This window comes from Pan troglodytes, chromosome 10, assembly GCF_028858775.2.
Source record: "Pan troglodytes isolate AG18354 chromosome 10, NHGRI_mPanTro3-v2.0_pri, whole genome shotgun sequence".
Classification (NCBI taxonomy): domain Eukaryota; kingdom Metazoa; phylum Chordata; class Mammalia; order Primates; family Hominidae; genus Pan; species Pan troglodytes.
Genome location: NC_072408.2, coordinates 56184591 through 56201809, shown reverse-complemented (window position 1 = coordinate 56201809; position 17219 = coordinate 56184591). Strand labels below are relative to the sequence as shown.

The following is a 17219-nucleotide window of genomic DNA, read 5'->3' as shown; positions in this document are numbered from 1 at the left end:
CCTCTTTTCCTACTTGATTATCCTTTATTTCCTTCTCCTGCTTAATTGCCCTGGCCAGAACTTCCAATACTATGTTGAATAGGAGTGGTGAGAGAGGGCATCCCTGTCTTGTGCCAGGTTTCAAAGGGAATGCTTTCAGTTTTTGCCCATTCAGTATGATATTGGCTGTGGGTTTGTCATAAATAGCTCTTATTATTTTGAAATATGTCCCATCAATACCTAATTTATTGAGAGCTTTTAGCATGAAGCGTTGTTGAATTTTGTCAAAGGCCTTTTCTGCAACTATTGAGATAATCATGTGGCTTTTGTTGTTGGTTCTGTTTATATGCTGGATTACGTTTATTGATTTGCGTATGTTGAACCAGCCTTGCATCCCAGTGATGAAGCCCACTTGATCGTGGTGGATGACCTTTTTGATATGCTGCTGGATTCAGTTTGCCAGTATTTTATTGAGGACTTTTGCATCGATGTTCATCAGGAATATTGGTCTAAAGTTCTCTTTTTTTGTTGTGTCTCTGCCAGGCTTTGGTATCAGGATGATGCTGGCCTCATAAAATGAGTTAGGGAGGATTCCCTCTTTTTCTACTGATTGGAATAGTTTCAGAAGAAATGGTACCAGCTCCTCCTTGTACCTTGGGTAGAATTCGGCTGTGAATCCATCTGGTCCTGGACTTTTTTTGGTTGGTAAGCTATTAATTATTGCCTCAGTTTCAGAGCCTGTTATTGGTCTATTCAGAGATTCAACTTCTTCCTGGTTTAGTCTTGGGAGAGTGTATGTGTCGAGGAATTTATCCTTTTCTTCTAGATTTTCTAGTTTATTTGCGTAGAGGTGTTTATAGTATTCTCTGATGGTAGTTTGTATTTCTGTGGGATTGGTAGTGATATCCCCTTTATCATTTTTTATTGCATCTATTTGATTCTTCTCTCTTTTCTTCTTTATTAGTCTTGCTAGCGGTCCATCAGTTTTGTTGATCTTTTCAAAAAACCAGCTCCTGGATTCATTAATTTTTTGAAGGGTTTTTTGTGTCTCTATTTCCTTCAGTTCTGCTCTAATCTTACTTATTTCTTGCCTTCTGCTAGCTTTTGAATGTGTTTGCTCTTGCTTCTCTAGTTCTTTTAATTGTGGTGTTAGGGTGTCAATTTTAGATCTTTCCTGCTTTCTCTTGTGGGCATTTAGTGCTATAAATTTCCCTCTACACACTGCTTTGAATGTGTCCCAGAGATTCTGGTATGTTGTGTCTTTGTTCTCATTGGTTTCAAAGAATATCTTTATTTCTGCCTTCATTTCTTTATGTACCCAGTAGTCATTCAGGAGCAGGTTTTTCAGTTTCCATGTAGTTTAGCAGTTTTGAGTGAGTTTCTTAATCCTGAATTCTAGTTTGATTGCACTGTGGTCTGAGAGACAGTTTGTTATAATTTCTGTTCTTTTACATTTGCTGAGGAGTGCTTTACTTCCAACTATGTGGTCAATTTTGGAATAAGTGCGGTGTGGTGCTGAGAAGAATGTATATTCTGTTGATTTGGTGTGGAGAGTTCTGTAGATGTCTGTTAGGTCTGCTTGGTGCAGAGCTGAGTTCAATTCCTGGATATCTTGTTAACTTTCTGTCTCATTGATCTGTCTAATGTTGACAATGGGGTGTTAAAGTCTCCCATTATTATTGTGTGGGAGTCTAAGTCTCTTTCTAGGTCTCTAATGACTTGCTTTTTGAATCTGGGCGCTCCTGTATTGGGTGCATATATATTTAGGATAGTTAGCTCTTCTTGTTGAATTGATCCCTTTACCATTATGTAATGGCCTTCTTTGTCTCTTTTGATGTTTGTTGGTTTAAAGTCTGTTTTATCAGAGACTAGGATTGCAACCCCTGCCTTTTTTTGTTTTCCATTTGCTTGGTAGATATTCCTCCATCCCTTTATTTTGGGCCTATGTGTGTCTCTGCGGGTGAGATGGGTCTTCTGAATACAGCACACTGATGGGTCTTAACTCTTTGTCCAATTTTCCACTCTGTGTCTTTTATTTGGAGCATTTAGCCCATTTACATTTAAAGTTAATATTGTTATGTGTGAATTTGATCCTTTCATTATGATGTTAGCTTGTTATTTTGCTTGTTAGTTGATGCAGTTTCTTCCTAGTCTCGATGGTCTTTACAATTAGGCATGTTTTTGCAGTGGCTGGTACCAGTTGTTCCTTTCCATGTTTATTGCTTCCTTCAGGAGCTCTTTTAGGGCAGGCCTAGTGGTGACAAAAATCTCTCAGCATTTGCTTGTCTGTAAAGGATTTTATTTCTCCTTCACTTATGAGGCTTAGTTTGGCTGGATATGAAATTCTGGGTTGAAAATTCTTTTCTTTAAGAATGTTGAATATTGGCCCCCACTCTCTTCTGGCTTGTAGAGTTTCTGCCGAGAGATCAGCTCTTAGTCTGATGGGCTTCCCGTTGTGGGTAACCCAACCTTTCTCTCTGGCTGCCCTTAACATTTTTTCCTTCATTTCAACTTTGGTGAATCTGACAATTATGTGTCTTGGAGTTGCTCTTCTCGAGGAGTATCTTTGTGGTGTTCTCTGTTAAATGTTGGCCTGCCTTGCTAGATTGGGGAGGTTCTCCTGGATAATATCCTGCAGAGTGTTTTCCAACTCGGTTCCGTTCTCCCTGTCACTTTCAGGTACACCAATCAGACATAGATTTGGTCTTTTCACATAGTCGCATATTTCTTGAAGGCTTTGTTCATTTGTTTTTATTATTTTTTCTCTATACTTCTCTCTTGCTTCATTTCATTCATTTGATCTTCCATCACCAACACCGTTTTTTCCAGTTGATCGAATCGGCTACTGAGGCTTGTGCATTCATCACGCAGTTCTCATGCCTTTGTTTTCAGCTCCATCAGGTCCTTTAAGGACTTCTCTGCATTGGTTATTCTAGCTGGCCATTCATCTAATTTTTTTTTCAAGGTTTTTAACTTCTTTGCCATGGGTTTGAACTTCCTCCTTTAGCTTGGAGTAGTTTGATCATCTGAAGCCTTGTTCTCTCAACTTGTCAAAGTCATTCTCCATCCAGCTTTGTTCCGTTGCTGGTGAGGAGCTGCGTTCCTTTAGAGTAGGAGAGACGCTCTGATTTTTAGAGTTTCCAGTTTTTCTGCTCCGTTTTTTCCCCATCTTTGTGGTTTTATCTACCTTTGGTCTTTGATGATGGTGACATACATATGGGGTTTTGGTGTTGATGTCCTTTCTGTTTGTTAGTTTTCCTTCTAACAGTCAGGACCCTCAGCTGCAGGTCTGTTGGACTATGCTGGAGGTCCACTCCAGACCCTGTTTGCCTGGGTATCAGCAGGGGAGGCTGCAGAACAGCAGATATTGGTGAGAAGCAAATGTTGCTGCCTTATTGTTCCTCTGGAAGTTTTTTCTCAGAGGAGTACCCGGCCCTGTGAGGTGTCAGTCTACCCCTACTGGGGGGTGCATCCCAGTTAGGTTACTCGGGCGTCAGGGACCCACTTGAGGGCGCAGTCTGTCCATTCTGAGATCTCCAGCTGCGTGCTGGGAGAACCACTACTCTCTTCAAAGCTGTCAGACAGGGACATTTAAGTGTGCAGAGGATTCTGCTGCCTTTTGTTTGTCTATGCCCTGCCCCCAGAGGTGGAGTCTACAGAGGCAGGCAGGCCTCCTTGAGCTGCGGTGGGCTCCACCCAGTTGGAGCTTCCTGGCTGCTTTGTTTACCTACTCAAGCCTCCGCTGTGGTGGGCGCCCCTCCCCCAGCCTGGCTGCCGCCTTGCAGTTTGTTCTCAGACTGCTGTGCTAGCTATGAGTGAGGCTCCATGGGTGTAGGACCCTCTGAGCCAGGTGTGGGGTATAATTTCCTGTTGTGCCGTTTGCTAAGACTGTTGGAAAAGCACAGTATTAGGGTGGGAGTGACCCGATTTTTCAGGTGCTGTCTGTCACCCCTTTCTTTGACTAGGAAAGGGAATTCCCTGATCCCTTGCGCTTCCCAAGTGAGGCGATGACTCGTCCTGCTTCAGCTCACTCTGGATGCTGCCCCCACTGTCCTGCATGCACTTTCCGACACTCCCCAGTGAGATGAACCTGGTACCTCAGTTGGAAATGCAGAAATTACCTGTCTTCTGTGTAGCTCACGCTGGAGCTGTTCCTATTTGGCCATCCGAGTTTTTATTTATTTATTTTTTTGAGATAGAGTCTTGTTCCGTCACCCAGGCTGGAGTGTAATGGTGGCATCTCAGCTCACTGCAACCTCTGCCTCCTGGGTGCAAGCAATTCTTGTGCCTCAGCCTCCTCAATAACTGGGACTACAGGTGCATGCCACCACGCCCAGCTAATTTTTGTATTTTTAGTTCCGATGGATTTTTGCCATGTTGGCCACACTGGTCTTGAACTCCTGACCTCAGGTGATCTGCCCACTTTGGCCTCCCAAAGTACTGAGATTAGAGGCATGAACCACTGCTCCTGACCTGTCTTTGACTTTTGACTGTTTGACTATAATGTGGTGGGAGATAAGACCTTTTTGGGTTGTATTTCTTTTGGGATCTTTTAGTTATCTGGATATCTAAATTGCTTGCTAGTCTTGAGAAGTTTTCAGCTATTATTTTATCAAATAGGTTTTCTATACCATTAAACTTTTCTTCACCTTTCGGGATACTCAACATTTGAATATTTTGTCACTTTATGGTATGTCATATGTCATGTCTTTCTACATTTCTTCTTCTTCTTTTTTTTTTAAATTCATCTGACTGGGTTATTTTGAAAGACCTATCTTTAAGTTCTGAAACTCTTCTCTTTGATCTAATCTACTGATGTTCCTGATTGTATTTTTCATTTCATTCATTGACTTTTTCAGTTCCAGGACTTCTTTTTTGTGATATCTCTCTTTGTGAATTTCTCATTTATATTCTAAATTGTTTTGCTGATTTCTTTGTATTTTCTATCTGTGTTCTTTGTTATCTCACTGAGCTTCTTTTATATCATGATTTTGAATTCTTTTTCAGGTATTTCATAAATTTCTTTTTTGTTAGAAGCTGTTGTTGGAGAATTATTGTGTTCTTTTGAAGGTGCCATATTTCCTTGCTTTTTCATGTTTGTGTTCTTTCATTGATATATGAGCACCAGGTGTAATAGTTTCTTCTTATGATTTTTTGGATTGGCTTTCATAGGGGAAGACTTTTTCCTATAGGTGTATCCATAAAGTTGGTTGGGGAGGAACTTGGATTTTGATTCTGGATACACGCAGTAGTATAGTCTCTATATAATTTCTTTAACTGTACACACTGTCAGTGGTGTCTGATTTCCTCATTGACTTAGGCCACAAAATTGTTAGAGGAGGCTGTGGTGAGATTTTTCTGGGGATGGGATGCCAGGTGGGCCAGTCTTTGGGCCCCAATTGCATGCTGAGTGTGCCTGTTCTTGGGTTTCTAGACAGCATGTTTAGGTGCTGGCATTGACAGATCCAGGTGGGCCAATTCTTGATCCTCCTGGCAGCTTGCTCAGGTTCTGGTTGTGGTAGTGGCAGACCAGGTGGGTGGGTAAGTCCTTGGGCCCCTATACAGTGTATGTGGTGTAGGTGATGATAGTCGTGGTGGTGGGATGGACAACCCTCAGGTTTCCAGGTGGCATTTGTTGGTGATAGTGGTAGCTTTGACAGGTTGGCCTGGTTAGTCCCTAGGCCCCTGGGTGGTGTGTGTGTGTGGGTGCTGGCAGTGGTGGTAGCAACAGGCTGGTGAAGCCCATCCTCAAGCTCTGGGAAGGAATGTGCAGATGCCAGCTGTGGTGGATGGATGGGGAAATCTCCAGGCCTCTGGATGGGTAGATTGCACACTGGAGGCAGGTTTTCTGGGTCTGTTGTTAGACTCAGGTGGTGTGCACACGTACCTGGGGCAACTGATGGAGTAAGATGATCCCCAGACCCCCAGGAGGTATGCTTGGGCAGTGGGGGCTAGTGCTAGGTGAGGCAGGCCTCTTCTTAAGTCCTTACAGTGGTGTACATGGGCACAGGCTATGGTGGGTGGGGCAGGACAAGCGCCAGGACTCTGGAAGGCATACAAGTGGCACTGGTGGTGGCAGGTGGTGTGGGGCTGTTATTAAGCCCCCTGGTGGTGTATGTGTGTGCATCAGGGGTGGCTGATGGGGCAACAGAATTCCTGGGGCCTCAAGCATCATGCTTGGACTTGGCAGATGCAGGGGTGTGTGGAAGGGATGGTGCCAGGCTGGGTGGGCCTGTTCTCAGGCCCCCTGATGGTGCATGGGTGTAGGCTGTAGTGAACAGGGCAGGCTGGTCCCCAGTGTTTGAGCTGTGTGCCTGGGTAGCAGTGGCAGCAGAGGCAGTGGGTGGGGAAAGCCTGTCCTCAGGGGCATGCAAGTGTGAGGTGGCTCTGCTGCTAGGGGGAGGCAGTTTTCTATCTTTGGTAGCTGCCTGAGACAGGCTGATTTCAGGCTCTGGGTAGAGCATGTTTTGAGAATTGGCAGTGGCGGTTGATGGGGAGAACCTATCTTCAGCTCATGCACAAGTTTGTGGCCACCCTGTCACTGGGGGCAGCTATAAGTGATAGCAGTCCCAGGCCGGCAGGCTTCTGTCTCTGGGGAGCACATGCTGTGGCACCCTTTGTACCAGGGGCAGTCTTCCTGGTGTGCTACACCACCTTTTCCCTAGTGTGCAGGACACTGTGGGCTAGAGTACTGGGGGGCTCTGCTGATCCACAGGGTCCAACTGGTGTCTTACTGCAGCACCCATCTAGGTGGACATGGGAAAATGTCAGTGGGGCTCCAGGGATATGTAGATGCAAGGGTTTTTTGGGCCCTGGGGCAGGATACCATCTGTTGGGGCCTGGGCTATCAAATGATGCTCTGAAGGAGCTGCTTTGGATTTGGGGTTTGTGTGGGACCTGGCATTAACTCCCTTACTGGAGCAGTGCCACCTCAGGGACTTTGGGGACCTTCCCATTCCATTCTCAGAGCCCATGAGGGTTGAGGGACTCTAATGCGGCCAGGATTGTGGGAGTCTGTGATGAGAATGTGGACTGCTGGGGATCTCTCATTTAACCTTTTCCCACACTGGGGAGCTTCTCCTGGCTCTGCTATTGTAGGGAGGCTAGGCCATCTGCCTAGCCTCCCTCTCCTTCTGTGCCCCAGGTGTTTCCTGTCACTTCTATGTTGAATTCCAGTGTGTTCTCTTTCATATTCTCTTTGAATTGTAACTATCTACTGACTACTTTGATTCTTTGTGGAAAAGTGTCCTATGCCTCTAGTCAGCCATCTTGAAACTATCCTCCAGTTTTTAAATTTTATTAGTTAGTAGAGTCGGTCTGGCCCCTGTTATTTCATTTTAGTCAGATGGAGATCCTGAAATTCATTCTTCAGGAAATTCATTCAGGAGTCAGACTGCTGTTTTCCAAGGCAAAATGTCAGTTTTACTTTTGTGCTCGGAACATTTATTTCAATGATTTCTTATTGCTCTTTTCAAAAGCAAGGCTCTGCATAATCTGGGCCCTTTTGTACTTTATAGCCCTAGGTCATAAGTTTTCTTTCACTGATTCTATTCCAGCTTTACCCCTCTTCTGTTTCTCAAACATGCTGCAAATTTTGCATTTCTACTGATTATGCAGTTTGCCTATTCCTGTTTTCATGTATCTAACCATTCTGTATCTTTAGTGTATTTATCACTTCCTTACTCTAGTGACTTTCCTGACCGAACTATCTGAAACACGACCTCCAACACAAGGCATCCCATCATGTGATCTGGTAGTATTTGTAATTATCTTTTATATTTATTTACTTCTTTATTTCTTATCCTCTGTATTTGTTAGTGGTTCATTGTCTTTTATTTGTTTTTTATCATCCTTCACTAGACTATAACCTCTGTTGTCTCCCTACTACATAGTAGACACATTAAATATTTGTTGAATACACATAAAAGGCTTATTTAGATAATGAATGTTTTTATTAAAATTTTAGTCCATAATTTTTGATAAATTTTATATTTATCTATCGGAAAACATAAATTGTTTAACAAGTTGGACTTACTTGTCTTAATTCTTTTCAGTTTTTTAGGATAATTGGTCTCTGTCATCTCTAGGAGTAAGAATCCTTTCCAACTTTAGTTCCCAAATCAGATGCCATCTGCCTTAATTTTTCTCATGCAGAAGAATCTCTTCTTTCTTCTGTTTACTGTTTTAGCATTTGACTGTAGGATAATACCTGTCACTTTGTAATTTTTTTCTTCCTCTTTTATACTGTAAATTTCTTGTTGGCAATAACTACTCTACATTTCTGTATTGTCCACATCTCTTAGTGAGTGATTCCACTGAGTCAGATGCTTAAAATACCTTTTAAAAATCATGACTTTGGAAAATGGCAGATAAGAGACAGGACTAGTATGCAGCTCCCACTTGGACAGAACAGCAGGTAGAGACTCACATCATGAACTTTTACTCCAAAAAGCACTGCAGAAACATACCAGGAAAACCAAAAGAATTCAAAGACCCTTTGAAAGATGTGGCTTGCTCTGCAAACTCCATGAGACAGCCAAAAAATTCAGTTCCCAAAGTGTGAGGGGGGGATAGCCTGCTTCCAAACACACATCTCCACTGGGGAACCAGAAATCCAGATCATGGGAGAAGGATTTAACCATCCCTAGAGCTGAAATGGAAGTAGGGAGCTAAGCAAAATATAAAAGTGGAAGAAGCAGCTGGAAGAGCCCTGTAGAAACTCCTGGTCCCCAGCTTGAGCCCAGGGAAGCCATCCCTGGCCTTCTCTCACAGGGGTCCTTGGGGAAGGTACCCAGTGGAATTGAGGAGGGGCCACAGGGTGAAAGAAGCTTCTGACTGAACTCTGTGATAATTTTGACTAAGCATGAATTTTCATGAGCAGAATTTTGGCGGTGGGGTGCGAATGGGAAATGCAGATATGAGTGCAGAAGCCGCAGCCAACAGTGTGGGTAGACAGGGAGGGGCAAGGCCTGGGAGCCCTGCTTGCTTTCTTAGTGGGGAGGCTCATAGCCTGGGGCAAGATCTCAGCACTGTGTGCCCATTGCCTGGATGTAAACTTAGCACTGTTGGTGGGCATGGTGAGAGTGAGACAGGCTTTACTTGCTGCCTGGGAGCTGAGAGAAGCCTATCACCAGAGGCTTTCTCTCAGTGATGAACTGTATGATGCAGCAGAGGTAGCCATAATCCTCTGTGGAACATAACTTCATTGGCCTGAGAACCACCCCCATCCCCCACAGTGGCTGCAGCAAGCACTGCCCAAGGAGGGTCTGAGCACAGACCTTTCTAACTCTGCCCTTACCTGATTTTTTTTCCCCCACTTTGGTAGCCAGAGGCAAAAGACATAAACTCTTGGGAACTCTATGGCCCCACCTATTGCTTGAGAAACCTGAAAATTTATCCTGGCCAATGTAGGGCAAACTTGCATACCCCTTCTACTACCACAGGTGGTGCTCTCTTGAAAGTGCCACCTCTGGGCTGGAGGCCAGCCACCTCAGTCCATTATAGCAACTCAGAACAAGCCTGCTCCAAAGAAGGAGAAAACAACAGCTAATTCTACCACGTGCAACATCCTGGCTATCCAGAGGTCCTGAGTCTGTTCATGTGACAACTTCACTGCTAGCATAAGCAGCATTTGAGAAAACCAGTGCACTAAAAACTACAACCAAGGACTCCCACAGAGTCCACACCACTCCCCTGCCACCTCCATTGGAGCAGGTGCTGGTATCCACGGCTGGGAGACCTGAAGATGGATCACCTCATCACATCACAGGACTCTTTGTAGACATTCCCCAGCACCAACCTGGAGCCTGATAGCCTCACTGGGGGACTAGACCCAATCACTGCAGTCTGGCTCATGTGCAGCCCCACCCATAGGGGAACAGGGAGAGCACCACATCAAAGGATCACCCTGTGGGACAAAAGAATCTGAACAGCAGCCCCTGTGTTCCAGATCCTTTCCACTGAGACAGTCCATCCAAATGAGAAGGAACCAGAAAAGTAATTCTGGTACTATGACAAAACAAGTTTCTGTAACACCCCCAAAAGACCACACTAGTTCTCCAGCAATGGATCCAAACCAAGAAGAAATCTCTGAATTGCCAGATAAAGAATTCAGAAGGTTGATTAATATGCTACTCAAGGAGGTACTAGAAAAAGGAGAACACCAACTTAAGGAAATTAAAAAAAAAAAAACCAGATATGGATGAAAAGGTCTTCAGAGAAATAGATGTCATAAAGAAAAGACAATCAAAACTTCTGTAAGTGAAAGATGCACTTAGAGAAATACAAAATACACTGGAAAGTTTCAACAATAGAATCGAACAAGTAGAAGAAAGAACTTGAGTTTGAAGACAAGGCTTTTGAATTAACCCAATCCAGCAAAGACAAAGAAAAACTAATTAATAAAAAATAAATGAACAAAGCCTTCAAGAAATTTGGGATTATGTTAAACAACCAAACATAAGAATAATCAGTGTTCCTGAGTAAGAAGAGAAATCTAAAAGTTTGGAAAACTTATTTGAGGTAATAATCGAGGATAACTTCCCTAGTCTTACTAGAGATCTAGATATTCAAATACAAGAAGCTCAAAGAACACCCAGGAAATTCATCACAAAAAGATGATCAACTAGGTAAATAGTTATCAAGTTATCTAAAGTCAAGACAAAGGAAAGAATTTTAAGAACTGTGAGGCAAAAGCATCAGGTAACCTACAAAGGAAAACCTGTAAGATTAACAAGAGAGTTCTCAGCAGAAACCCTACAAGCCAGAAGGAATTGGGATCCTATCTTTAGCCTCCTTAAACAAAATAATATAAGCCAAGGATTTTCTATCCATTGAAACTAAGCTTCCTAATGTGAGATAAAGTATTTTTCAGACAAACATGCTGAGAGAATTCACCACTACCAAGCCAGCACTACAAGAAATGCTAAAAGGAGTTCTAAATTTTGAAATACACCAAAATAGAACCTCCTTAAAGCAGAAATCTCACAGGGCTTGTAAAACAATAACACAATGAAAAAAAAAAAAAAACACCAAGATATCCAGGCAACAACTAACATGATGAATAGAAAAGTACTTCACATGTCAATACTAACATTGAATATAAATGGCCTAAATGCTTCACTTAAAAGATACAGAATGTCAGAATGAATAAAAATCCATCCACCAAGTATCCGTTGTCTTCAAGAGACTTATGTAACACATAAGAATTCACATAAACTTAAGGTGAAGAGGTGGAAAAAGATATTCCATGCAAACAGAAACCAAAAGTGAGCAGGCGTAGCTATTCTTATATCATACAAAACAGACTTTAAAGCAAAAACAGTTAAAAAGACAAAGAAGGACATTATATAATGATAAAAGGATTAGAACAACAGGAAAATATCACAATCCTAAATACATATGCACCTAACACAGGAGCTCCCAAATTTATAAAACAATTACCACTAGACCTAAGAAATGAGATAGATGGCAAATAATAGTGGGGGATTTCAGTACCCCACTGACAACATTAGAGAGGTCATCAAGACAGAAAGTCAACAAAGAAACAATAGGCTTAAACTGTACCCTAGAACAAATGCACTTAACAGATATTTACAGAATATTGTACCCCGAAACTGCAGAATATACATTCTTTTCATCAGCACAAGGAACATTCTCCAAGATAGACCATATGATAGGCTGCAAAACAAGTCACAATAAATTTAAGAAAACAGAAATTATATCAAGTACTCTCTCAGAACACAGTGGGATAAAATTGGAAATCAACTCCAAAAGGAACCCTGAAAACTGTACAAATACATGGAAATTAAATAATCTGCTCCTAAATGATCTTTGGGTCAACAATGAAATCAAGACGGAAATCTAAACATTCTTTGAACTGAACAGTTGTAGTGACAAAACCTATCAAAACCTCTGGAATACAGCAAAAGTGGTGCTAAGAGGAAAGTTAATAGCATTAAATGCCTACATCAAAAAGTCTGGAAGTGCACAAATAGACAATCTAAGGTCACACCTCAAGGAACTAGAGAAACAAGAACAAACCAAGCCCAAACCCAGCAGAAGAAAAGAAATATAAAGATCAGAGCAGAACTAAATGAAATTGAAACAAACAGAAAAAACAATACAAAAGATAAATGAAATGAAAAGCTGGTTCTTTGAAAAGATAAAATTGATGGACCATTAGCAAGATTAACAAAGAATAGAGAAGACCCAAATAAGCTCAATTAGAAACAAAATGGGAGATATTATAACTGATACTACAGAAATACAAACAATTATTCAAGGCTACTATGAACACCTTTACACATACAAATTAGAAAATCTACAGGAGATTGATAAATTCCTAGAAATATACAACCCTCCTAGATCAAACCAGGAAGAAATAGAAACTCTGAACAGACCAATGACAAGTAGTGAGATTGAAACAGCAATTTTAAAACTTGCCAACAAAAAAAAAGTCCAGGACCAGATGGATTCACGCTGAATTTTATCAGCCATTCAAAGAAGAATTGGTACCAATCCTACTGAAAATTATTCCAAAAGATAAAGAGAGAATCCTCCCTAAATCATTCTGTGAAGCCGGTATCACCCTAATACCAAAACCAGGAAAAGGCATAACAAAAAAAAAAAAAAAAGAAAACTATAGACCAATATTCCTGATGAATATAGATGCAAAAATCCTCAACAAAATACTAGCTAACTGAATCCAACAGCATATCCAAAAGATAATACATCATGATCAAGTGAGTTTCATACCAGGGATGCAGGGATGGTTTAACATACATAAGTCAATAAATATCATACACTACATAAACAGAATTAAAAATAAGAATTATATGATCATTTCAATAGATGCAGAAAAAGCATTTTACAAAATCTAGTATCACTTTATGATTAAAACCCTCAGCAAAATCAGCATAAAAGGGACATACCTTAAGATAATAAAAGCCATCTATGACACACCCACAGCCAGCATTATACTGAATGGGGAAAAGTTGAAAGCATTCCACCCCAGAACTGGAACAAGACAAGGATGCCCACTTTCACCACTTCTATTCAACATAGTACTGGAAGTCCTAGCCAGAACAGTCAGACAAGAGTTCACCACTTCTATTCTACGTAGTACTGGAAGTCCTAGCCAGAGCAATCAGACAAGAGAAGGAAATAAAGGGCATCCAAATAGATAAAGAGGAACTCAAACTGTTGCTGTTCACCAATGACATAATAGTATACCTAGAAAACCCTAAGGACTTATCCAAAAAGCTCCTAGATCTGATAAATGGACTCAGTAAAGTTTCAGGGTACAAAATCAATGTACACAACGCAGTAGAACTGCTATACATCAACACTGAATAAGCTGAGAATCAAATCAAGAACTCAACCCCTTTTACAACAGCTGCAAAAAATAAAATACACCTAACCAAGGAGGTGAAAGATCTCTACAAGAAAAACTAGAAACACTTCTTAAAGAAATCATAGATGACACAAACAAATGGAAACACATCCTATGATCATGGATGTGTAGAATTAATACTGTAAAAATGACCATACGGCCAAAAGCAATCTATAAACGTAATGCAATTCCCATCAAAATACCAATATCATTCTTCGCAGAACTAGAAAAAATATCCTAAAATTCATATGCACCCCAAAAACCCCACAGAGCCAAAGGAAGACTAAGCAAAAAGAACAAATCTGGAGGCATCACATTACCTGACTTCAAACTATACTACAGGGCTATGGTTACCAAAACAGCATGGCACTGGTATAAATATAGGTATGTGGACAGATGGAGCAGAATAGAGAACCCAGAAATAAAGCCAAATACTTAAAGTCAACTGATCTTCGACAAAGCAAACCAAAACATAAAGTGGGGAAAGAATACCCTATTCAACAAATGGTGCTGGGATAGTTGGCAAGCCACATGTAGTATGAAACTGGATCCTCATCTCTCACCTTATATAAAAATCAAGATTGATCAAAAACTTTAAGACATGAAGCCATAAAAATTCTAGAAGATAACATCAGAAAAACTCTTCTAGACATTGGCTTAGGCGAAGAATTCATGACCAAGAACCAAAAGCAAATGCAACAAAAACAAAAATAAACAAATGGAACCTAATTAAAATAAAAATCTGCACAGCAAAAGAAATAATCAGCAAAGTAAACAGACAACCCAGAAAGTGGGAGAAAATCTTCCCAAACTATGCATCTGACAAAGGACTAACATCCAGAATCTACAAGGAACTCAAATCAGTAAGAAAAAAACAAGTAATCCCATCAAAAAATGGGCTAAGTACGTGAATAGACAATTTGCAAAAGAAGATAATACAAATGGTCAACAGATATGAAAAAATGCTCAACATCACTAAAGATGGAGGAAATGCAAATCAAAACCACAATGCAATCACCACCTTACTCCTACAAGAATGGTCATAATTAAAAAATGAAAAAATAATAGATGTTGGCATGGATGTGGTGAAAAGGGAATACTTTTACACTGCTGGTGGATATGTAAACTAGTACAACCACTATGGAAAACAGTATGGAGACTCCTTAAAGAACTAAAAGTGAACTACCATTTGATCCAGCAATCCCACTACTGGGTTTCTACCCAGAGGAAAATCAGTCAGTATATGAAAAAGACACTTGCACGTGCATGTTTATAGCAGCACAATTCACAACTACAAAAATATGGAACCAGCCTAAATGCCTATCAACCAATGAGTGGGTGAAGAAAATACATACGCGCGCACACACACACACACACTCTCACACACTCACACTCCATGGAATTCTACTCAGCCATAAAAAGGAATGAAATTATGGCATTCACAGCAACCTAGATGGAGTTGGAAACTATTATTCTAACTGAAGTAACTCAGGAATGGAAAACCAAACATTGTTACGTTCTTACTTATAAGTGGGAACTAAGCTTTGAGGACACAAAGGCATAAGATTGATATAATGGACCGGTCGTGGTGGCCTACACCTATAATCCCAGCACTTTGGGACGCTGAAGCAGGTGGATCACCTGAGGTCAGGAGTTTGAGACCACCCTGGCCAACATGGTGAAACCCTGTCTCTGCTAAAAACACAAAAGTCAGCCGGGTATGTTGGCACACACCTGTAATCCCAGCTATTCAGGAGCCTGAGGCAGGAGAATTGCCTGAACCCAGGAAGCAGAGGTTGCAATGGGCCAAGATTGCACTACTGCACTCCAGCCTGAATGAAAAGAACAAAACTCCGTCTCCCACACACACAAAAAAGATTGATATAATGGATTCTGGGGACTCTGGGGGAGGGTGGGGGAGGGATGAGGGATAAAAGACTATACATTGGGTACAATGTACACTGCTTGGGTAATGGCTGCACCAAAATCTCAGTAACCACCACTAAAGAACTTGTTCATGTAACCAAACATCACCCATTTCCCAAAAACTATTGAAAGAATAATAAAAAAAAGATTTACATTTATAGTGTGCTTAATATCTTATAAAGTGCATTTACCTCTATTCTTTTATGTAGAGTAACAGATATTTTCCTCATGTTAATGGTGTATATTAGTGCATACTATATACTGTGTCTTTTGGTATAGCAAAATAACATCATTCTGTCTAAAACACCAATAAGGCCCTCATTGAGAAACAACGTAGGATCATGAGCTGTGAACATTCATGGGTAAAACATTAATCTCTCTCTTTAACAACAAGCTGAGCTCTTTTATCTCTCTATTACCAATATATGGCCTAGTACCTGGAACAGAGTAGGTGATCATCAAATATTTGATAAATAATTTAAAAATAGTTATTAGAGTTTTAGCAATCTGTGCTTTTTTTTCCTGATTTTTTTGATAACTCCAACCTCTGGAACAACTCACTTCCAAATAAATTTGTAGTCACTGACAATAAAATAAGAAACATCTTGATTTGTAATTATTTTCCACTATATCTTTGATTCTTGCACACAAATTGGACTTAACCTAGAAGTATTATTTCTGCATTAGAATAGAACTTACAAGTTATCTAATTCATCTAATTAGTTTTTATCTAATTCACCTTATCTCTTGGTTTTATTACATATATAAACATTTGTATATATATTGCTCTTCCTTGGGAACTTTATAATTGTTTTTATATCCATATTAGATTGAAAAATATGTTATAATGGTCTCATAACTATTTGATTTTATGTTTTAACACTGGTGATAAATTTTCTCTACACAGCCTTCAAAACATCTTTCTCTGGTTAAATGGAACAGCAGTGACATATAGTGGTTGTCTAGTTTATTCTTTAGATTTTATTACAGAAAATATACTATAGGTTGGTCATGTTTTAATTAAACCTCATGCTAACATTTCATGTTGTAATAAAAAACTGACCGTAGATTATTTTCATACTCAATAAGTCATTAGAAGAGCACATTAGACAAATTTTCACCCAAAGCAATATTATTTATTTAAATATAAAAAATAAAAACATAGTCTAGGTAAATGTTACTAGCAACTCAATATGTCCTCTAAGAATTGAAAGTAAGAGTTTCTAAATGCAAATAATCCATGCTTTTCTTGCTAAATATGTTTTTGTTTATCCCAAAGTCTAGGAAATAGGAATTTACTTACTAAAAGCCCTGCTGTAATTATGGATGAAGATTGTAGAAGCACGGATGAAATAAGACAGTCAGACTACATTACTGAAAAACACTCAGTACAGCATATTTGGGGGAAAAATGGAAAGGAAGTTTCAAATTTTCTTGAAGATGTGAACCAGTCTACTCCTAACCTTCTATCAGAGAATTGTGACTCTTTTGTTAGTCAAAATATGATCAATGTATTAAACATAGATCAGCAAAGGATAAAGAAAACATTTAACAAGTGTGATTATGATAGTATGGGAGATACTTGTGTAGTCACTAGTTCTGATAAAAACCATGTCACTGACAGATGCATTAGAAACATTTTTACAGTTCCAGAGTTGACTTTTAGTAATTCGACTTTGAATAAAACAAGTTATCCAGAAAAATGTCAGCCAAACAAGAAGTATCAGAGAGAGTATAACAAAAATGAAAGAAATGATCTTAGTACATCTTTTGAGAACGATTACTACCCAAGCAGCTCTGAAAGAAAAGGTTGGTATTGTACATGGAAAATGTAATTACATATTCTTTTTTTCTTTCAGTTTTAGTATATATATTTGTATATTTATACACACACGTCTATATATTTGTATGTGTGTTTATG

General features: G+C 40.1%; 1 protein-coding gene across 2 annotated transcripts in view; it reads left to right on the top strand.

Moving 5' to 3' along the window:
* The window catches only part of REDIC1 (regulator of DNA class I crossover intermediates 1), a 96584-nt gene that overhangs the window by 40014 nt on the left and 39351 nt on the right, over positions 1-17219 (top strand). For both annotated transcript variants that reach the window (XM_016923642.4, XM_001151762.8), the window contains one exon: positions 16578-17107. In XM_016923642.4, the coding sequence (XP_016779131.2) occupies positions 16578-17107 (530 nt within the window). The remainder of the gene's footprint in view (positions 1-16577; positions 17108-17219) is intronic.